Source organism: Dipodomys spectabilis, unplaced genomic scaffold (genome assembly GCF_019054845.1).
Source record: "Dipodomys spectabilis isolate Male_0828 unplaced genomic scaffold, ASM1905484v1 ptg000215l, whole genome shotgun sequence".
NCBI classification, from domain to species: domain Eukaryota; kingdom Metazoa; phylum Chordata; class Mammalia; order Rodentia; family Heteromyidae; genus Dipodomys; species Dipodomys spectabilis.
This window is the reverse complement of record NW_024870892.1, coordinates 4,434,171-4,457,309: the sequence shown is the minus strand read 5'-3', so window position 1 is coordinate 4,457,309 and position 23,139 is coordinate 4,434,171. Positions and strand designations below refer to the sequence as shown.

Here is a 23,139-nt window from a genome sequence, read left to right as displayed (position 1 = left end):
CTGCCCGCCCCCACCCCCCGCCCCAAGCCTGGAAACCGAGCTGTGGCTCACATGGCAGAGCGCTAGTCTTCAGCGGAAAAGGCTCGGGGACAGCGCCCAGGCCCCGAGTTCAAGCCCCGGGACCGGCAACAAATAACCAACCAGGTCAAGGGCCATGGCAATGAACGCAGGCTCAGCTCTACGGTACCAGCACACGTCCGTCCAGTGGAACCTGGCGGCGCACCGTGCGTCCCGCGCGAGGACCCAGGGTCAGACCCGCAGGCCACTCCGGCCCGCGCCCCCTCCGCCGCCACCTGCGGCCCTCTCCTCCCCGGGGTTTGATTTCAGAGAGCCGGACACACCCGGCCCCTCGGGCCCCGGCCCGGCCCGGCTCGGTCTCCGTGAAATGGAATGGATTCGGTGCATGCTGAGGTGGTGGTAGTTTACACTAGGAAACAACTGTCCCCACCTGGCCCGGGCCGCAGGCTTCCGCCCGGAGTAGCGGGAGGAGCCGAGCTCCACGCCCCGCCGAAGGAGTGGCGGAGGGAGCCGAGCGCGCTCGGCAGCGCCCGCCCGCCTTCGGCAGCAGCGTCGGGAGGCGGGGCCACGCTCGCCGGGAGGCGGGACCACGCCCGCCAAGGGGCGGGGCCACGCCTCGGCACGCTCCGCGCAGGGCCTTATGGGAAGGGCGGCCGGTGCTGCCGCGGCTGCCATCTTAGACATTCCTTGCGTCGCGGCCTTCCCGTCGAGGGCGGTTTCGCGGCGGCGGCGGCGGCTCCCGAGGAGCGGCGGATAGTCGGCGGGCGTCCGGGCGGGCGGCCTTCCTTCCTCCTCCGGCTTCGACCGGGCGGCGGGCCCGTGGCCGCGGCGGGGCGGCGAGCGGAGGCGGCGCGCGGGCCAGGCCGGCGGTTGGCGAGGGCGCCGCCGAGGATGGGCCGGTCCCGGAGCCGGAGCTCGTCCCGCTCCAAGCACGCCAAGAGCAGCAAGCACAACAAGAAGCGCAGCCGCTCCCGCTCGCGGTCGCGGGACAAGGAGCGCGTGCGGAAGCGCTCCAAGTCCCGGGAGAGCAAGCGCACCCGGCGGCGGGAGTCGCGCTCGCGCTCGCGCTCGGCCACCACGGCCGCGTCCCGGCGCGAGCGGGAGCGGGAGCGGGAGCGGGAGCGCGCCTCGTCCCCGCCCGACCGCATCGACATCTTCGGGCGCACGGTGAGCAAGCGCAGCAGCCTGGACGAGAAGCAGAAGCGCGAGGAGGAGGAGAAGAAGGCCGAGTTCGAGCGGCAGCGGAAAATGTGAGCGTGGGGCCGGACACGCGGCGGGATCGGGGCGGGGAGCTAGCCACGCGGGGTCGGGATCACGGGCTGGCACGCAGGACCGGACATGCGGGGCAGGGCGGGGTCAACGCGGGATCGGCGGGACCGGCACGAGGGGCCTGGGGCACGGACCCTCGGGCCGGCATCGGGGGAGGGGGGTGGAGGGGATTGGATCCGGCCTGAATGGCGGCGGCACCGCCTCTCCCCGGCCTTCGGGTCGTCCCCGGGGGTCCGGCAAACTTGGAGAGGGAGGGAAGGAGAAAGCGATTTTGGCGCGCGCCGGAGCGTCCCGGAAGTGGGGGTGGAGCCCGGCGCGGCTCGGGCGGCCGCGCTGGCGAGCGAGCGAGACCCGGAGCCAGCCCGGCCCGGAGGCGTGGATGGCGGTGACGAGCGGCCGCCCGCGGGTCCGCGTGCGGAGGACCCGGGACGGAAGCGCAGCCGCCCTGCGCGTAGAATGGCCCATCGACTTCGCTACCTTCTGCCCCTGCGGTCCTGTTAGAACCGATGCATAAGCAGATGCACTTTCCTTTATGTTTTTACAACGTGGACTTGTGACGTGTACTGTTTTTTAAACGCACAGATCTTAGATGTGCGGTGGGACTGGCTGTTTTCCATGAGTTCACTTGTGGGAATATCCTTTCTTTTCTTTGCCTTATAGTCCACCACCGAGCAATGTGAAATTCTGTTGTTTTCCTTTGTAGATAGATGTGTTATTTAGAAAATGTGAAATTGCTTTTGCTTGTATGCAGATTTTCTGGGGTGTTTGTGGGTACTGGGGCTTGAACTGGGGGCCTACACAGGCTCTCCTGAGCATTTTTTGGCCCAAGGCCAGTGCTCTACCACACGTGAGCCACTGCTCCACTTCCTGCTTCTCACCAGTTAATTGGAGATAAGAGGCTCCGGGACTTTTTTTTGGGGGGGAGGGGTCCAGTCGTGGGGCCTGAACTCTGGGTCTGAGCGCTGTCCCTCAGCTCTTCAGCTCAAGGCTAGTGCTCTACCACTTGAGCCACAGCGCCACTTCCAGCTTTTTTCTTTTTGCTGAGGAATCGAACCCAGGGCCTCAGGCATGCAAAGCAAGCGCTCTACCACTGAGCCACCTTCCCAGCCCGGCTCGGGGACTTTTGAGCTTAGCTGGCTTCAAGCTGCAGTCCTCAGATCTCAGCCTCCTTGGTAGCTAGGATTGCTGTCATTAGCCCCTGGGTCCTTCCCCCCTCCTCCCCCTGCACTTAGGCAGAGTGTTTATTAGGGAAAAGCCTATCCCAGTAAGGGTACTCACTTGTTACTCTTTGGAGCAAATCACATGATTTGAGTCACCTCATAGGTGCTTTGGGGTCTCATAGTAGATGTGGACAGCCCAGCTAAATGAACTGTTTCACTATGTAGGATTTTTTTTTTAACTTTAAAATTTGTCTTATCCTGGTGTTTTGGATCTTTAGCTCCCACAAAGCCATGTCAAAGAGTAGAGTCATACTACCTCCACATTCAACAGTCATTGTAGTACAGAATTCTTCAGTGAAGTTTAGAAAGGGCCATGAAGCCTCAGCATGAATGGGTGTGTGGTCTTCCTGAAAGGAATTTATGAGTGTGGAATTGTTTAGGAGTTTTCTATTTTCCTGTAGTTGAGTTTTTTTTTTTTTTTTTTTGGTCTTTTGTACAATACAGATTTTTCAACACACCTTGTGACCAAAAGTCAAGTAATTAAGAGGCAGGGGCTGGGTCATAACTGATTGGCTGCAGCTGCTTTGCTGTCAGTGTACCTTTGAAACATGCAGATCTTTTCAGTTTTGCCACATTGGGAACTGCCAATGTTGGTGACAGTGTCAGCATTTGTGAGTGATATGATTATGAAAACAAAGGTGAAGCAGTTGTTTCATAAACTTGAGTGTATGTGTAGATTTCAGCTCTTGGACCTTGAGTAACACTCCTACCTGTAAAGTTGCAGTTCTCAAATAACTATCAGTAGAACATGTGCATAGAGCTCTAAGACACCACTGAGATAACCTGTGCCATGGGAAACCCAGAATTTTATGAAGAATAGTTGCCTTTCACTAGACAGTTAAAGACTTGTAGGAAAAGCAAGGGGAATAATTAGAAGCTTTCAGCAAGTTACATGTGAACAGAAGAGAGAAAAGAGATCTAGGGAGTTAGAACAGGTATGCCATTTGAGATTAAGAGAAACAAACTGCATTAGTGTTTGAGAAGTGGAAAGGCCAGGCTCAGCTCCCTTACTGTGCTTTGTGGGGTCTGATGCAAATAATGCAAAGAGAATACTGAAAATACTTGGGCATTGGAATAGAGGGCTGAGGGAAGGAGTTGTAGGCTTACAAACTACTGTTGGTTAGTTTCTTTATTGAGCTAGTATTTATCGAACATTTAATAAGTGCTAGGCACTGTGCTAAGTCTTATTAATAAAAAGATGATTGGCCCCTTCTAAGACCTTCATCTGTCTAAGACAGGTAATTTTTAATAATTTAGTAAATTCAGTGCCAGTGTTAGGGCTGTATAAAGGAAGCATCTTGGATGGGTAAATACTTGGTTGCCTTAAGGAATGAGGATATAAGAAAATAAGACTATCAGGCTAGTTATAAGAATATGTGTGGACCAAGAGAATGTGCCCATCCCCCAATAAAGATCCAGAAAGGAAATGTTTATAAAGTTGAATAAAGGTGATGTGGACCACAGCGTGGAGTTCTGTAAGAAAGGTAGAGAGTAACTGGAGAGGGAAATAAAGACTGGGAGTTGTGGGAGGATTCTTGTATGCTACCTGAAGGATTTGATCTTACTGTTGAAACAGGAAAGATTCTGAGCAGATAAATGTCATGACAGCCCCGCCCCTCTTATGTTGAAGTGCTAAAATGCAAGACTATAGTGGTCAAGGGACAAGAACAGAAGTGCTAAAATGCAAGACTATAGTGGTCAAGGGAGAAGAACAGAAGGCGTTCATAGTGGTCAAGGGAGAAGAGCAGAAGGCGTTCATGGCACTGCTACTGTGGGATGTTCTGATGTTAAGATTGTAGGGGACTGAGGCCTAGAAGAGAGGTTTCACTTGAGTCAGTAGTCAGTGGAATAATCCATTCCATATAGTAGATGGAGAAATGACAGAGGGAAGTAGTTGGTTCAAAGGGTTTAAAGAATCCCAGGTCTGCTTGTGAAATAGGTTTTAACCTTATGGAGGGAGGTTTTTCCCTCTTTTGATCCTCCTGTCTGCTGAGTAATTGGGATTGCAAGCATGTATCACCATCTCTGATTGCATTTGGAGGCAAGGGAAAGCGTTTTCTGAACAAATAATAGTTTGTGGAACTATTTTTGAGCTTAGTACCTTGAGACAACAGTACACCGACCTAACAAAGTTGATGAGACCTTTATGAGTTCTTTAATGCTTCTTTGCTTCTCACACTTTTGCACGTTAGGCTAATAAAGTGCTTATGAAGTCAGTCAAGGTTCTTAGCCACAGCTCAACAATGTGTAAACTTGAGCCCATTAATTTGAACATTTTAGACTTTCCATTGATTCCTACCTCATAGGAACAGTTGTTAATTTAAATAAAGCTGTGTCAAACTCTTGATGCAGTATTTGGTACTTGGTAATACTAAAAGCTGTTGGCCAGTAATGATTTAGCAGTTCATGGAAGGTTGGGTCTAATTGGGTTTACCCATAATGCTGTGTGCCCTCACTGTTTTGTCTTTAAAGTGTATTATGACTTTTAAAAATACCTAAAACTGGAAAAATGGGAACCTTTGTCTTACATCATTCCCAATTAAAAACTTGAACTATTATTTCAACCTCTACCAGTATCATGGACACCTTGCAAGCCAGAGGCTTGTGAGGAGGGCTGGAGCAAGCACAGACAAGGCAGAGGGACAACTTCCTAGCACACGTTGCAGGGGATAGGTTAACCTTTTAATTAAGTGTGTAGAAAGGGAAAGATGGGTCAGTGATACTCTAGCCTTTTCTGGTTCAAGAAATTAAAGAGTTTTTCCCTCAGGTTTGAAGTAACGTTCATCTTAGTGCCAATAACAAAAAATCAAATTATTAGTGGTCCTTGGGCTTGCTCTTTGCCTGTCTCCATTTCAGCATGGTGGAATGTGCTGTTTGCTCTAGGAACAAATGGAAATGAACAGTCTGAACAAGTACTGAGGGCCGGTTCTCATGCCCTTTCAGTTGAGCATGGTACTTCCTCCTTGTCATTGCCTGGACACTGTCACCTTGCCCCTCTGCTTTGCGGTGGTCCTGGGAGTAGAGAGGACAGGCCGCTCACCACCATGTTGATTTTGCTTTGGCTATGGCTGTAATCGGCTGAATTTACCTGGCTTATTTTCTCCTTTTGGATCAAATCTTTGAAGGCAGTGGTCATGGGCCATTGTGCTATTGATTTAGGAATAGCTTCAGCTTTTTCCGGATTCCCTGTTTAAATTGAGAACTTTTCTACTGTTGGCAAACATGGGACCTTACCCTATTTTTTTTATTGTCTACATTGTGTGGAACATTTAATTTGGAATTATTTTAATTACATTATTCTTAGGAATAAAGTACACTTTTCCACCTAATGCTGATCATTGAGGGTTACAGTGTCCTATTTGTTTTTTAAGCTTCTTTACATATATTGACTTCATAGGAATCAGCTGACGTGTAGTGTATATTTTGAATTAATATGAAAAGTTGGCATATGCAAAGGTGGATTCTTATTCCTCAAATACCTATCCATATTCCAAAGTTGTCAGTCCTTTATTCCCATAGAAATTTGTTGAATTTCCATAGATGCTCCTTATAATTCATATCTTCATTAAACTTTATCACTAAACTGCTGAGGTAAAGAAAACTTACTGAAATCCAAATCCTGTAAGTGATTAGAGGTTGAAAAGGGAAAGGAGAGTAGTCTTTCAAACACCTGAAAAAAATAACTTAATTACAGGAGGGAGATGTTAAAGAAACAATCCTCACAATTGTTCCAAATGTCTAGGACCTTGAGAGAAAAATCAACTTTCTCTAGTACTTACCTACCTACTCTTTGATGGAAGAAAGCTGTAGAAATCAAAATGAATTTCAATGTTGATCCGTTGGTATTAGTATAGTATCACTGAATAGGAGGTAAAAGAGCCCATGGGTGGGGGAATTCATGCCAATTATAGAATTGAGTGGAAATGGCTTGGAGTAAAAGGTCACATAGAAATTGACTGTCTTATACATATTTATGTCAGATGAGTTGGCAAAAGATAAAAGCTACAGGTACTCTTTAATCTGTTGAATTGTGGAAATGTTTAAGTATTAATAAATGATGTCTTTAGAGTTGGGTACTGTGTCAGAGCCTCTAGTTCATATATTCTGCACAAATTACTGTCTCAGCATACTATATATGAACAATGTTTGGTAATTTAGAATTTTCTGTAGGTGATTTAAAGGAAAAAAATGGAATTAATTTTAATATAATCTCAGCTTATCCAAAGTAACCATCAACAACTAATGAAGTGGGGGTACCTGTTGTCGTATTGATCTTCAATTCAGACTATAGACACATGTGACTAGTGGGTATCACTGATAAAACTTGCAAGATTTTCATGAAAATACCTTGATAATAGCAGCATTTTCAGCACAAAAATTTATTTTTAGCAGATAAAGTGGGCTTATAACATAAATGATATTTCAGTCTATAGTCACATGCTTCATTGAACTTTTTCATAATAAAATGTATTTTCACTGTTCTACTTTCTTATCTCTAGAGGAGGTTTTAATTAAAAGTCAGTAAAAAGAAAAGGCCAGTAGAAGATACAAAGTTCAAACTAACTTGTCTATTTTCAGTGGCAGTTATATTACATCAGCCCTCTTAAGTCTTCACATTTGTATTTATTCTGTTCTTACAATTGGGGAAATGAATTCAGCCTATTTGAATTGCCAAGACATAATACATTTTCTTTGACTTTTCGGTAGCTAAACCCTTAGTCTGAATGGATCAGCAAATTTGATAGATTTTAAAACTATCCTTATTATAAACTTTATGACATAATAGATTTTTTTGTTTCATAGTTTCTAAGTGAAAACTAATTAGGTTCTTAGTGTATACCAGATTTTCTATATTTAGAATGTGATTGAAAAGTGTTCATATTTATTTGATTTTCTGTATTAACACATTGATAAGTAGTTTCCTTAAATCTGCTTCAGTGGTTTGATAAAGTTTATACCTAGTTTTGTTTTTATCCTTAAGGTTTTTTTTTTTAAATGTCTAAGTTGTTTCTACTTTGTTTACTAGCCGGCAGCAGGAAATAGAAGAAAAACTCATCGAGGAAGAAACAGCTAGAAGAGTAGAAGAATTGGTGGCGAAAAGGGTAGAGGAAGAATTGGAAAAACGGAAAGATGAGATTGAGCGAGAAGTCCTCCGAAGGGTGGAGGAAGCCAAGCGCATCATGGAAAAGCAGTTGCTCGAAGAGCTCGAGCGACAGAGACAAGCTGAACTAGCAGCACAGAGAGCCAGAGAGGTAACGCTCGGTCGTTGGGACAGTAGAGACAGTCCATGGCAAAACTTTCAGTGTTGGGTGTGCCTCTTGCTCAGTTCAGAAAGAGATGGAATACAGACTATCTAATTCCTTTCTCATCTAAACTTACATTGCTGCAAAGAAAGTTAATTTTTTAGCCTATTCAGTAGTGCTGACTGATACATAAAAGTTACTTTTTATAAAACTTAAGGAAACTCATCGATTTCAATGGAACTGGCCTACATATTTGAGAAGTGTTTGAAACTTTTGCCATGGCTGCAGGACTTACATTTTTTGGGAGAGTGGGGGGAGACAGGGAGTGGTAAAGGGGAAAGGTTTACAAACAAATCCACCTATGACTGTTTGTCACTCTTACCTAGACTGTGAGAGGCTTTTTGCCTGCAGTCAGATGAAAAAGAACAGGGCCAAACATTGAGTGACAGCACCTGCTTTTGATGAATAGGTTTTCTCACTCTTCTTTCTTCTTCTTTTATCTCTCACCCCTCCCTAAATCCTCCGACACAGTGGACTAATTCTAGCAATCTGATCATAAGGCCCTCCATTTTCCTAATGTGTTTCAAAGAATCTTTTTTTAGGAAAAAATGTCCAGATTATTCATCCACTTTTTTAGTGTCTACTAACAACTCCTTTTTTTCTCTAGAGAGTTATGAAGGAACAGGTTGTCCTTGTCTGGAGTCAAGCTAAACACATGATTTGTTTTATCAGCAGCTGGAGCAGAAGTTGAAAATGTCTTTCTGTGAGACAGTAATTTGCTACTGAAGCTTTATGGCTTGTTTGCACTGATTACTCCAGGATCCTATCACTTGGTGAAAGTTACTGAAACACTCAAGGCAAATTACTGACCGCACTAAGTGCCCATCAACATAGTTTGCGTAATGAATGTGATTATCCTTGGTGTGGCTATAGAAAGTCCTGCAGTTCTGTTTCTTTTATCTAAAATGTTTGACTTAAAGCAGCACATGGCTCATTGTCACTTCTCATCCTGACATTCCTGTGGACAAGCTGACATTGTACTAAATCTCTGCTTTCTAGTAAACTTCGCTTGTAAAATGCATCTTCCCTTGTCCTGACTTTAACTAGGTAGACATGCCTATATTTATAGTTGATTTCACAGACACTATAAAGTTGAATATATATCTATATATTTTATATCAGTGCTTTTAATAATGAAGATATTTTTGGAGTAACTGTGCTATCTTGTAGCGAGTTATTAATCATAGTAAGATTTTTTTCTCTTCATTTACTTTTTGTTTCATATTAACATTTTTGGTTTTTACACGGACACAATCCTCTTGACAGTCTTTCCAAATATTAAAATCATTTGACTCTGTATGCTGTGATCCGAACACTGCCCAAACCATCAAGCAATCTTCATATAGTTTTGCATTATAAAATTTCATTAAATTCTCCAAGAAAAAAAGAGATGACAGAATTTTATTTCCTGACTGTGCATCCCCTGGATTCCTGAATTTCAGTTCAGACTGTAGATGACAATACAAGCTGCCTTTAGAAATTGTCAACATCTGAATGTTAAGTCCATTTGCCCCATGGAAGAAGCCCTTAGTTCCATGAAGTATGGATTACCATTTGTATTTTTCACTAACAGTAAATGTATTTTTCTTATTAATTGTTTGCCTTAGGAATGATGAATTACATTTTTTGTTCCTTCTTACCATAAACATCTGCATTCCTCAGCTCAGCCTTCCTTGTATGTTGTTTCTTTATAAATGGTTGAGCTGCTGATGCAGGTATGCCAAGCTAACAGTACAAATCATTTTAAAGAGGAAGCTGGCGCGTATGGCAGCCGAGGAGCACACTCTGCAGGACACTGGACAAGACAGTAAATATTCAACTTTTAATGCTGATTAAAGGAGTATAGGTAAAGAATACGTAGGTATACATAATTGGTGAGACAAATATTCACTTTATTTATATTTTATATATTATTTTTTTTAATTTGGTAAATACTATCCAGTTTTGTAGTTGTCCTTGTTGATTTGTGTGATATTAAAGTATTAGTAATAATGGCCAGGAAACTTATCATTAGGGAGGGTTTAGTCGGTTGCTGTTGGACTGGGAGGGATGATTTAAATTTAGTGCTAGAAACCAATTTTAGTGACTGCGCAGTTTATCATTTGTCAGATGGAAGGTAGCTATAAAGCTACCCTGTTAAGTCAGATCAAAAGTTCAGAGGAAGATTAGTAAATATTTATCAATAAAATAAACATTTTGTTTTTCTAACATCTTAACATGTCCTCCCCTTTAGGAGGAAGAACGGGCAAAGCGTGAGGAGCTGGAACGAATACTAGAAGAGAATAACCGAAAAATTGCAGAAGCACAAGCCAAACTGGTGAGTGTGGAATGATAAGAATTTGCATTTGCCCTGTTTTTATTCCGTATTTTGTGGACTGTTTTTCTGCTTTATCATTTACTTACTTAGGGAGAAATACTTAGGGCTACCTGCCTATTAAGGGTTTTCAGTTGGAAACTGGTACGAAGAGTTAGCCAGACCACCTCTGATCTGGAGAGAACTTCAGTATTTGCAGTGGTTTTAAAACAGGTTTCTGCCGGGCGCCAGTGGCTTACACCTGTAATCCTACTCAGGAGGCTGCTATCTGAGGATCACAGTTAAAGCCAGCCCTGGAGTAAAGTCTGCAAGACACTTATCTCTAATAAACTACTCAGAAAACCAGAAGTGGCAAGGTGGATCAAGTGGTAGAGCACTCACTTTGAGCTGAAGAGCTGAGGGATAGTGCCATGACTGATTAAAAAAAAAAAAGTGCCTGATCACTCAACATTTCATCAGTGCTTACAAATTTATCAGCAACAACAGTAAAAAGTTGGAATTAAGGGCCTGGAAAGGTGGCTCAGTGGTAGAGCACTTGCCTTGCATGCTTAAGGCCCTGGGTTTGATTCCTCAGCACCACATAAGCAAAAAGAAAAAAGCTGGAAGTGGAAGTGGCGCTGTGGCTCAAGTGGTAGAGCGCTAGCCTTGAGCTGAAGAGCTGAGGGACAGTGCCCAGGCCCAGAGTTCAGGCCCCACGACTAGACCCCCCCCTCTCCCCCCCAAAAAAAGAAGTTGGAATTAAAACAGTATTACATGCTGTACTACTTGCTTAGTTATGTTACCCAACCGATTAAGTTTTTTAACTCACTTGAACAAGTGTACCAGAGTAGCGAGTGTCACATTCTATGCCATGGTCCTACTCTTAAATAGGAACACAGACTTAAGGAATTATATGGTAAAGTGATACAAAGGACGTAGAACAGTTTTAAAATTGCAGTAAAGAAGACAGCATAAGAACAGACTGGAGAGATGCTTCAAAACAGAAGAAAATAGGCATTATAAATGAAAACTTCTTTTGTACAAAACAAGAGCATAAATCTGAGGTAGAAGTAAGTTTTGCCAAGGATGTCTGTGGTGTGACTGTTTACTCATACTTAGGGCCAAGGACTAAAAGACACAGGCCTCTTGGTTTGAGAGAAACATCTGTAAAGTTGGTCTGAGTAAGTAGAATGTAATGACAAAAAGATATTCCTTCTTAAGTCACGTCAGGTAGAGAAGGGAGTGCAAAGTTTATTTTTTAAAATTTATGTTTGTTTATATTTTTGCTTTTTATTTTTAAATGGTAGTAAAAAATACACATGAAAAGGTCTCAGTTCTAATCAACAGTTGATCCCATTAAAAATACAAGAAGGAAAATTGGTTCTAGATTGTGTTCTTCAAAAAGATACTGTGCGTTCATAAAAGATATACTGGAGATTGCATAGGTAACTTAGCATATTACAGAGAATTGTTGGTAAACATCTCTGCCCTGAATTCAAACGTCAGTACTACCAAAAGAAAAAAAAAACATGGTTTATCTTTCCATAAAAGAACAAAAAAAACTCAATGGGTACACATACACTAGACTCCTTGGTTTGGTATCTCTAGGTATGTCATTGGGGAGGAAAAGTGAACACTTGAGATGTATAGAGTTCAAGTACTGCAAATGCCTGATCTGTTATTCCCATATCACTGTCCAGCTTTCTCCAGCATCATGCTGGGTTTGAACAAATGTAAAATTTTTACTGTATAGCCTCAGTTAAGCATACTAACTTTGCTCTCCTCTGGGTGCTGTTTGTTCTTTGGAAGGCACACATCTACCAGATGCAGGGCAGAGAAGCACTGAACAGAAAACAACTGATTTGTGAGGGATTGGAAATTATTTTAAATTACTTTTTTATCATGCTTGGCCAAAACTACATGTAATACAATCCACAAGTAAGCCAGTCTTACTGAACTTGAGCCTTATAAAATCAGATAAAAAGTCGAAGTGAGGCTTCAAGTGGGATTTTGGCAGGTTGGTTTCTGGTTCTTGAGTTTGTATGGTAACACACAGCTATCTTCCCATAACCTGAATAGTTATTGTGAATATAATGGAGAGCTTTAATTTCCTTTATTTAAAGTAGCACCTAAGATTTTTCTGAAGCCTCTTAGTTTTCTCTTACAATATCCCTGAATTCTAGGTTTTTGAAATGCATGTCAATTGTACTTTTTTAAAATGGGATGTTGGACTTGTCAAAAACGTGATAGATACTGGTGCAAAGTGAAATCTTTCTGGGTTGTTCAGGAAGAATGAGCTACTGGTGAAAGCAGTGGTAAAACAGGGAAGAACAAAACCCACTCAGTATGTCAACACTTAATCTAAAAGTAGATGGACAGGCATGTTATAAACAACATGCTGGTTAGTGTAAGGATAGTTTTTGACTAAATGGACATTTGTTTGAGGTTGTAAAATGCATACAAATTTATAAATTATAGATTTACAGATTGTTGAAGTATTTTCCCTCTTATCCTGGCCAAGTTCATTGTGCTATGTTACACTGTATACTAAGTGGTTGAGAGAAAAATGTCTAAAAGGTGGCAATTGAAACTGGGTGCTTGTGGCTCAAGCCTGTTACCTACTAAGGCTGAGATCTGAGGAGATCACCATCCAGCCTGCAATAAGCAGTAGAAAGCTAGAAGGAGAGAAATATCTCAGTGGTAAGAGTGCTGGCCTTGAGTACAAAAACAAGAACTCCAGGCCCTTGAGTTCAATCCCTAGTACTAGTACAAAAAACAAGAAAAAAGTTGGTAATTGAACTGTGTTTGTAGCTTAAGTGGTAGGGTACCTGCCTAGCAAATTTGAAGCCTCGATTACACCAAATGTAAATGTCAAATATTTTAATTTAGCTTGAGATGGTAGAGAAACATTAGGTAAGTAATATAAGTATGAAAGACTTGTTCCATGTATATTAAAAAATAATCCTTATTTACAGCTTTATGCTAATTAGTTGAGGCAACAAATTAACAAGTAATTTTTAGACATTGGTGTGTATATTGACATTGTATGGCTTAGACATACAATTGACATAGAGTGGCTTAGAGACCAAAAATTGGAAAAAAGAATCAGAAGATGGTAATTATTACACATTCTCAGAAAGAGAATTGATACACTTAGTGGGTGGTGAAAGGTATATAGAGGAAGAGGCAGCCATGAGGGGAATGTCTTGTAATACGAGAAGATTAATCAGGAGCACTGTTTCACAGGCCTGTGAGGGAAATTTCAGTATGCAAAAAGGAATGAATGACCAAGACTCCCAAAAAATGGACTCCAAGGAAGATAGCAATTAGGGTATAGAAAACTGAAAAAGCTACATCCAGATAGTACAGGTTTTTGGTGTGGGATTTTACAATATGAAATATATGACATGAAAATGACAGTAATACAGCAATGTCTGCAGTTCTGCGTGATTTTCACTTACCCTATCCCAAACCTAACTCAGTTGTTTTCCTCTAAAGCAGTTGTCTTCACTTTAGGGATCTCAGGAGATAAAATTGTCTAAGGCTGAAGTTAGAAAATGATGTGAAGTTATAAAGATAACTGGAGAGGACATAAAATGAATTGGGATGAAAGGAGTAAAGCCACCAGTAAGCTGTGGGTGAAAGGAGGTGGGACAGGAAACTAGGAGCTTTCCTGTATTCTTTCTGTCCACAGTCCTAGATAAGAGGATGAACCATCCTAGGCCTCAAGGACGAAGGACTTGCCCTAATGGTTTAGTGTTTGTGAGGGTGTTATAGTATTTGGTGTCTACAGTGTCACCATATCATCCTGTGGGTGAGCTTAGTGTTCCCTAGCCCTTGTGTAAATAGTGTTTTCTTGATAAACATGAAACAAGAGGGGGAAAAACTGGATATTTTTTGGCAAGCAGTGTCAGTGAGGACAGAGGAAGTCAGTTAGAAGCTAGCACTTAGTAAGGAGGTATAGAATTAGAACAGACTTCTAGATGGATGGACAGGAAACCAATTTTTTCATCACTAGAGGGTCATTAAAATGAAAAAGGACTTTGGGTTTGTGTTGGAAGAGTTTTATCTGTCAAATGAATAGAAAGCTATAATAGAATGAAATTCAAACACTGTTCAAGCCAGGTTATTTGCCTGCTCAGTTTAATTGTTTAAATTGCTGCTTTATTGAGTACTTCTGATTGTCATATATTTTTGGCATTATAGTCTAACCCTGTTACTGTACAGTTCCAATAAACTTAGACCAATCCTCTGTACATACCATAATTAAATCTTAGTGACTTAAAATGAAATTTATTTACTATCTAAATGCAGCATAATTACTATTTTCACTTTATTAAGTTTGATTTGCTTTAAAGTTTAAGTGTGTGTATATGAATGAAGTGAGGCGGTTTCTGGGGCATGAACTCACATGGGGATAGTTCCTGAGCTTCTTTGCTCAAGGTTGGTACTATATCACTTAAGCTACAGCTCTATTTCTGGCTTTGTGTTGTTATTGTTCACTGGAAGTGAATCTAAGGGACTTTTCTGCTTGGCCTGGCTTTTAACTGAGGTTCTCATACCTCAGACAACTGAGTAACTAGGGTTATCGACCTAAGCCTCTGGCAGCTGGCCAAAATTTAACCTTTTGTCATCTGATGTGGTTCAGTTTTTCTTAAGAAGGTAAAGTCCCTCTGCCTTTTCTAATCTACTCCCCATCCCTACCTCTAAAAGGCATACTCAATTACATTTGTGTTTTTCAAAAGTTCCTGAACTGCATCTTTAGGAAGATCTAAACATGTAATAGTTTTTATTCTCCCCTGACTGCAAAAACAATACATTCTACTTGATAGTTGTTACTTTGCTGTTTACTACTGTATCATTTTACTTGACATACTTTAGAGCCTTTCCTCACCTCTGGATGCTTCCTTTTTTTTTAAACAGCTGTGCAGTGTTCTGTTTTATATTTAGTAATCTTTTTACAATTAATGAATGGAGAAGTATGTGCATGCTTGAGTGCATGCCAATAGTAGGGCTGGCTTTTTCACTCGAGGCTAGTGTTCTTAATTGTTGAACTATTCCCCAATTCCAGCTTTTTGCTGGTTGATGAGAGATAAGAATCTCTGAGGTTTGTTTGCCTGGGCTGGCTTCAAACATTGATCCTAGGATTGCAGGTATGAGCCACTAGCACCCTGCCTTAGAAACATGGATTTTCTTGTGTACAAGTATGTTAATAAGAAATTCCAGACACTAAATTTGTTTGATAAAAATGTTGTACACATGAAATTTTGATAGGTCAAAATATTATTTATTAAGATAGCATGTGGTGTCACATTTCTGTCAGTATGACAGGGTCAGCATAGAACTTGCCTATAGGTTGAGGTGTAGTCCCTTTACTTTCCAAGCCTCAGTGCTTTAATGTGCTTTATCCTTGGTACATATACAAAAAGATCTCTACTCAGTTATATACACTTAAACTCTTATCCTATACACGGGATGATTTATTAAACCTATAAAGTAGATCACGTAGAGATAACAAGAAGGGTTTTAAGAACATTTTATATTGTTTTCAAGATAGGGTCTCAGTGTTTAGTTCAGGCTTATCTTGAACTCTTTGTAGCTGACCTCAAATTAATCATCTTTTTTTGCTTCTACCCAAGTGCCAGGATTACAAGCCTGTACCAACAGGCTTGGCTCAGATAAGTCATTTTGTTTTAGTTATTAGTGAAAATCTAAAGAAGATAATGGTAATTTGAAATGGGTTTAGTAGTTCCAGTAGAATAATGGAAGTCGAAGCAATGACTTAAAATTTTACTGGGCCAGGCATGGTGTAATGTGCTTATAATCCCAGCTGGTTGATGTAGGGAAATTGTGGTGTTGGTCAGCCTGGACTATAGCAGAATCCTTAAAAATATTAATTAAAAATATAAATAAATAAATGAGCTTTTACTTTGGCTAGGAAGGAAAACAGCTCAGAAGATAAGAGTGAATGTTAGCCAAGTGCTGGTGGCTCACGCCTGTAATCCTAGCTACTCAAGAGGCTGAAATCTGAGGATCATAGTTCAAAGCCATCCAGGCAAGAAAGTCTGTGAGACTCTTAGCTCCAGTAAACCACTAGAAAACTGGAAGAGGCGCTGTAGCTCAAGCTTGCCTTGAGCTGAAGAGCGCCAGGACAGCGCCCCAGCCCAGAGTTCAAACCCTACCACCGACAAAAAAAAAAAAGTGAATGTTGTAGATTGAGGGTAGATAACTGAACATTTCGAGGTTACAACCTGCTTTCTCAGTAATAAATTACACCACTCACTTTTGGGATTGAGAAGTAGTTGTGAGAGCTCTACACTGTACCTGTCTGCTCCTCACTATCTCTAGACAGGATGTCCAGAACTATCTAGTTGATGACTTTGGGGAGGCATGATACAACAAAATGGCTTGAATGAATCTTGGTAAAGTGAGGAAACAAGAAGGCAGTTGGTTACTTGAGAGTGAAGGGATTTAAAAAGAACTTTATTTTTTATTTTTTGAGAACACACTGTACAGAGGGGTTACAATTACATGGGCAGGTTAAAGAACTTTTTTTTTTTAATTAAGTAAAAAAATGAAGTGCAGAGCTGGGTGCTGGTGGCTCACACCTATAATCCTAGCTAAGCTACTCAAAGAGCTGGCATTTGAGGATTGTGTTTTAAGGCAGCCAGGGCATGAAAGTCCCTCAGACTTAATGGCCAATAAAATGACTCAGAGCCGGCGCCCGTGGTTCATACCTGTAATCCTAGCTACTCAGGAGATTCAGATCTGAGGATCAGGGTTCAAAGCCAGCCCAGGCAGGAAAATCTTTGAGACTGTTCTCTCCAATAAACCTCCAGAAAACCAGAAGTGGTGCTGTGGCTCAAGTGGTAGAGCACTAGCCTTGAGCTGAAGAGCTGAGGGACAGCACCCAGGCCCAGAATTCAAGCCGATCATGACTGACAAAAAACAAAAACAAACAAACAAAAAACAAAATAGAAAAAGCCAGAAATGGCACTGTGTTTCAAGTGGTAGAGCACTAGCCTTGAACACAAGGAGGCTCTGTCTGGCACAGCACCTAGGCTCTTGAGTTCAAGCTCCAGGTCAAGCCAAAAAAAAAAAATACAGAAGTACAGTTCTTTTTTGTTCTTCTACTATTTACTGTCTGGCGATGAAAACTAGGTAAGTTTAGCTGAACTTCAGAAATCTGCTGGTTGTATAGTATTGATTATCAGTTGTCACCTTACATATAAGTGAAGGTAAGGAAATCATAAAAATTTACAAATTTTTATTTTAACTTGCAGGCTGAAGAACAATTAAGAATTGTTGAAGAACAAAGAAAGATTCATGAGGAAAGGATGAAACTAGAACAAGAACGGCAACGACAACAAAAAGAAGAACAAAAAATTATCCTGGGCAAGGGGAAGTCCAGGCCTAAACTGTCCTTCTCGTTAAAAACCCAGGACTGAATGACAGACTCTGAACTTTTTACAAAGAAAACCAGAAAAACTTTGTATTGTAGCTTCATGTTGAAGTGTTTTTTTTTTTCTTTTCTTTTTTTTCTTTTTTTAATTTGGAAAATCTGAAAAGTTAGCTTGTTCTAATAGGGGCTATGCCCTGCAATCCCTTTTATCCCTCCCTCCTTCACCCTGAGCTTTGATGAGTCAAATCCTTATCAGATCATTGCTGTCTTGTAAACAGTGCTATATTTTTCACTTGTTTGGGTTCTGCATTGGTGGTCTGAAAAAGAGCAGATCACTTTGTTAACTATAAAATGGTCTGATAAGGTTTTTACTGGCCACTGACTTCAGAGTTATACTCTGTTTATTCCATCAATAATGCTGGTTTTGCTGACTTTTTGTTTTTTTATACATTTATAAAAAAAAAAAAAGGAAAAGTTGGTGATTGCATTGGAAATCCCAGGGTGTAAATTGTGCAGTGCATTGTTAAGCCAGTGTCCTTGTGATGCTGACGCCCTTGACGATCCTGATGCAGGTAAGGAAACAGTTGGACAGCTCTGGTAACCAGAATACGTGTGGACAGTCAGTATTGTCTCTGTTCAGCTTGTGTTTACTTCACTGACAAAATCAAACCAGCATTCCCCATTGTGTAAATAAATGATTTTGCTGAATAAAGTAAAGTCTTAAATTCATATGTTTAAGCAATTTTTTTTTAAGTTCTGTTAAGTCATAAAAGCGGGTGGTTTCCTTTTTGATGGTCAATTAGAAGCCTTAGAATTAAACTGTATTCTTGTTTATACTTTTAGGGTCTAGGTATACATTGAATATACTTAACAAGTTGATATTTAATGGCTATTTTTACAAATAACCTACTTTATGAAGATAGAATAATTACTTCGAGTGTTTCCTTTAAGACTCTTTGAGCTTGTGCCTCTTTTAGGAATAAGTTATCACCACAAATTATACTTAGACTGAAAAATTCACTTAAAGATTATGGAGTATTAGATCACTTTTCAAAGGGGCCATCAGAAAGAATTTAGCTTTTGTATGTTCTAGAAGGCTAAAGCAGTCAAGTTATCCTTGCATGTTTATTTGGAGGACCAAACCATTTAAAAATCATATCTTTTTATGCATGTGAAATCTTACAGATGACTTTACCATTTTATACACTAAGATCTGCCTCATCCTTACAAGACTGCTAGTATTAAAATGTTTAAGACAATGATACAGTTATAAAAATGCTACATGTGGTTCATAAACATGTCAGAGAAAACGTTCCCAAATACTTTGGAAGTCCTTTAAGACTGGAAACCTAAAGTGAATGAGATGACTAAATGGTGGATTATTTTGTGTGTGCATGCCAAGAAAACTGTTTACTGCTTTTGTTTTGAGCTCTTCGGTGTGGTGAGGAACAATAAAATCAGTTTTAGTATCTTTCAAGATAGGATTTTAAATAGGCATGAACTGTAGTGAGAACTTTATCATAAATGAGATACCTCTTAATCTAATCAAATTTATTTCCCTGGAGAATAAGATTGGTTATGAATCATTTATATATTGGCTAGCTGTAAGTATTCATCATTCTTATACTTTTTTAATGCAACTTTTGTTTGGATGCAGATTTATTGTTCTTAAGCTGTGTATTCATATTTACTTAAAAATTGCTTTTGCTATGCTAGTGTTCTAAACATTGTATCTAAAAAGGTAGCCTGGGCTTGAAATTGGCTTATGTAAGCCTTCTGTTTTTTTTTTTTTTTTTAAATTTTACTCACATGTGTCTGGTCATGGTGAGTTGTTTGATGATATACTGCACTATCTGCTTGCTGTTGGGGGACTCCACAGAGACCATGTGGTTCCTGTGCCAGGTGCCACGCCACAGGGATGCCATGCCACAGGGATGGATGGAATTGTTAGTACACTCCCAGTCTCTTCTGTGCTGCAACAATGTTGTAGATTGTTTTTTTCACTTTGTTTCCACTGCCTTTGTGTACATATCATAAAAGTTAAAACTTTTCTCCCTAACAGTAGTTCATGTTCCCTAATTTTTAAATATGCTTTCATTTGCAATTTGTTTTCTTAGGGTATTCTTGATGCAACATAAAACTAACAAATGACTGTTTATTTTTATGACCTATTGAAGATAATGTAGTTAATTGCCATTTATATTGTGGAATTTACAGAATCATCCATTGTATAAACTAAGCCTTTCAATTAGCTTGGTGTCAGGACTCTTTAATGTTTCAAATAGGGAAAGGGGTTTAGTAGTTGAACTAGTTCACTTCTAGTTCACTTTTCCTTAATATGTAGCAAGGCCGACTGGGACTCCTCCATGATGACCTGGTCCTCTACCCCTGCTGGTCATACGCAGCTCTCTGGGCTCTTCCTTTTAGTATTCCCCCCTTCATTGTTCCAAAGCCATGCTGCCTTCATTGTTTCTGGTGCATTTTCCCAAAGTACAGTCAGCATAGAATCCTGACCAGTTTGTCCTGTTTATGTGAATTCATTTTGTATAAAGGAAGGACTCTGCTTGTCATTTAACTTAAGTTTTTTTGTATGTTTTTTATTGTAAAAATGCTGTACAGAGAGGTTACAGTTACATGAGCAAGGTAATGAGTCCATTTCCTATTGAGCATTGTTGCCTCCTCCTTTAAGTTTTCTTTCTCTAAACTTAGTGTTAGCTTTCAGCTTCTGGCTTTCAGTCCTCTCCATTTTCTGTGGCATTACACCAAGATACATTGCTTTTATCTGTCTGTCTACCCATCTATCTACAATCCCTCCCTTCCCCCTCCCTTCCTTTGCCATGAGAAATGCTGAGGCCAGGCTAGTCAGCACTGTGCCATGAGTATTGCCTCCAGTCCTTTTGTTGTATTGTAATTGCTCTTGTATAGTTCTATTTGGGATTCAGTTGTCCATGAAAATAAAATTCAATAATGTAGAGTATTCACATTTGATACTACATTATGCCCTCTTTGGTAATTGATTGCATTGTTTGATGGTTAGGTTATATTGCCTGTATATTATTTATAGTTACATGCATAAATGGAGCTAGGAAATGCTAGGGAGTTCAGAGAACTAAATTTATGGTGCCTGCATCATTTCCCCCCACAATAGTTCCTTGAAACTGATAAATAAGAATAGTTGCTTTTACAGAGGTAAGAATGTCCTGCAAATCATTGATAGGTCCTTTTAATAAGCCCTTTTATTCTTAAATCACTAAGAATGACACTTTATTGGATGTTACTTTTAAAGTAGTGTTTTTTCCTAAGCTAGTGGTTGATCAGAAGATACGGCAACTGTTTTTTTACTCTGAAATTAGTGAAGTGACCACAGCTTAAGTGAGTTTGGTGTCCATATATTTCAAAGATTAGTACATACTTTGTTTACTGGATGTCAGTAGGATTACTTGAATTTAAGTGCATTTATTCATTGTATATATTTGGGTGGTTCTTAGGTGTTTACTGTGGATTAATGCCAGCTAGAGTATGTAATTGTACTGGTTCTAAGTGTTGGAGAGGAAGGAGTGTAGAGGCTTCATGGGCAAAATAGGGATTCATTCCACTTAGGGCCAGCCTCAGTGATTTCCCTTGTATATTGATTACAACTAGAATGCCAATAAGTCCATCCATCAAGTGGGAATCCTGAGTAGAGAAGTTGAAGTATAAAAAGTGATAGAAACTGCATTGCCAGCTCTTACCTGCTGCTATCAGTTTGCAAATAAAAAAATGAGGTGTTTTTTTCCCCCCAGATACCCAAGCTAGTTGGAACCATTCCTGTATTCCTTCAGGTATGTGGTTCTTTCTTAGTAATGCTATTTATTTTTAGTGGGCTGCACCTAGAGACTTAGGTGGCCTCTATTGGAATACAGGGTATTCTTTTTGCTTCTGTACCTAGATGGAAGAATGGCCCAACCTGGAGCAAGCTTGATGCAATAACTTACCCTGTCTGATATAGTAGGTTCTGAAGATGCTTCATTATATACAATTAGGTTCAGAAACGTAGATGGGGAGGGATCCTTTCAAGAAAGGATTTTACTCTAGCCTTGTTGAGAAAGATCTTCCCTTTTGGTTAGTTGTGTAAGATAACCTTCTGAAGAGTTCTAAAACTGTCAGGAAACAATTTTAGTAGCTTACAAACAACATTCTACAACAATCAGCATATATCAAGTACTTTTTTGGCTATGCTACATTTAGGTAAGCTGTTTTTACTGAAATTATGTTATACGTTTTGTAGTATCTCCCAGAATTGATGGTGTAGGTACTAGGAATATATAAGAAATCTGTAAGACAAAATATGCTTGGGAATTCAAAAGAATAGGAATATGATTTTTAAAGTGCATCTTGTTTGGCAGGAATTTCCCTTTTAAAGAAACGAATTATCCAGCTTCATTTGCTGTCTTAAAACTTAATCTCAATTTTATATTAAGTATATCTTCTGTATCTTTTGACTTAAAAATTTCCTTACATCTAGATTACAGTGAAATAACTTCCCCAGGACTACTGAAATAAAAATCTCTTCGGAATGAAGTTAAGTGTGTCCTGGTAAAACGACTGATTGTTGAGCATGACCAAAAATTGTAAAGTGAAGTGCAAATACAAAGAGCTATTTGCCTGTTGTGGTTTGGTCCTGGTTTGTGATGGTTTAGTACTTGTAGGTCTTCTATAATGCTCCTGGGACATTTTTGCCTGGCCAGATAAACAATAGGAGTGGCTTAAGATGCTTGAATTCCCCAAATGACTGGAATGAACAAGAGCAGACTTTTCTCATCTTGTTTATAGTCGCTGGTACTTTCCACTTAAGCATCTACAGCCAACCTAACTCCTGAAAGTGATGTGTGCCTACATACATGAGAAAACAGGGAATCTGTTTTTTTTTTTTTTTAATGCACACTTTCTTTTTAAAGGGAGGCAATTATTAAATGTACAGACACATTTTCCCCAAGTTGAGACATTTTACGTGCGATAGACATCGGGATATCTGGTTTACTGAAAACGGTATTTTTGGAAGCTGGGCTATTTTCAGACAATGCAAATGTCCTGCCTTTCCTGCCTTTTGTTCAGAGCGGATGTAAGGGCACCGGGGTCACAGCGTGTAGGTTCCCAAGGCCCCGTGAGCCATGCGGAGCTGTGAGATCAGATCGCTAAAGCTTTAAACATTAAAAAGTCCAGTCGGCTCTCGGGCGGGGTTCAGATGGCACCTGCGGGGCGCTGGGAGCGTCCGCCGAGCGGGACTTCAGCCACTTCCTCCCGCTGCGGGGACCCGAGGACTCGACTGGGAACCTCGGGAGAGCTCCGGCCCTCTCCACCCGAGGGGGTTCGGTCTCGCCCCGCCAACTTCACGCCCCGGCGCCCGGCGCACGCTCTGGTTTACGGGTGTCCAGACGCATTTGCGGGAGCGCCGTCTGGTTCCCGTCCGCAGACGCCCGGCCTTGCGCTTGGACCGGCTCCTGTCCTGTCCGCGCACGTCGGGGCCGCGCGCTGTCCAGGGAGCATGCTGTCCGGGGAGCAGCGCCGTGCGGTCCCAGCAAACGGCAGCCGCCGCAGGTGCACGTTCCGGGCGCGGGGCCGGCGTGCCGCCAGTGGGCGCTGTGGGCCCGCGGA

At 41.2% G+C, this 23,139-nt stretch overlaps 1 protein-coding gene across 4 annotated transcripts in view; it reads left to right on the top strand.

Moving 5' to 3' along the window:
- The window catches only part of Arglu1 (arginine and glutamate rich 1), a 30,003-nt gene extending 11,769 nt beyond the window's left edge, over window positions 1-18,234 (top strand). The window contains exons 3-6 of one of the 4 annotated variants that reach the window (XM_042696972.1): window positions 909-1,268; window positions 7,534-7,759; window positions 10,044-10,127; window positions 17,387-18,234. In XM_042696972.1, coding sequence (XP_042552906.1) covers window positions 910-1,268; window positions 7,534-7,759; window positions 10,044-10,127; window positions 17,387-17,551 — 834 coding nt within the window. In that variant the 5' untranslated portion in view covers window position 909 and the 3' untranslated portion in view covers window positions 17,552-18,234. Of the gene's footprint in view, window positions 1-853; window positions 1,269-7,533; window positions 10,128-17,386 lie in introns of those variants that run through there. The other 3 variants (XM_042696974.1, XR_006150201.1, XM_042696973.1) reach the window with 3 other exon arrangements.
- Window positions 18,235-23,139: the final 4,905 nt, after the last annotated feature.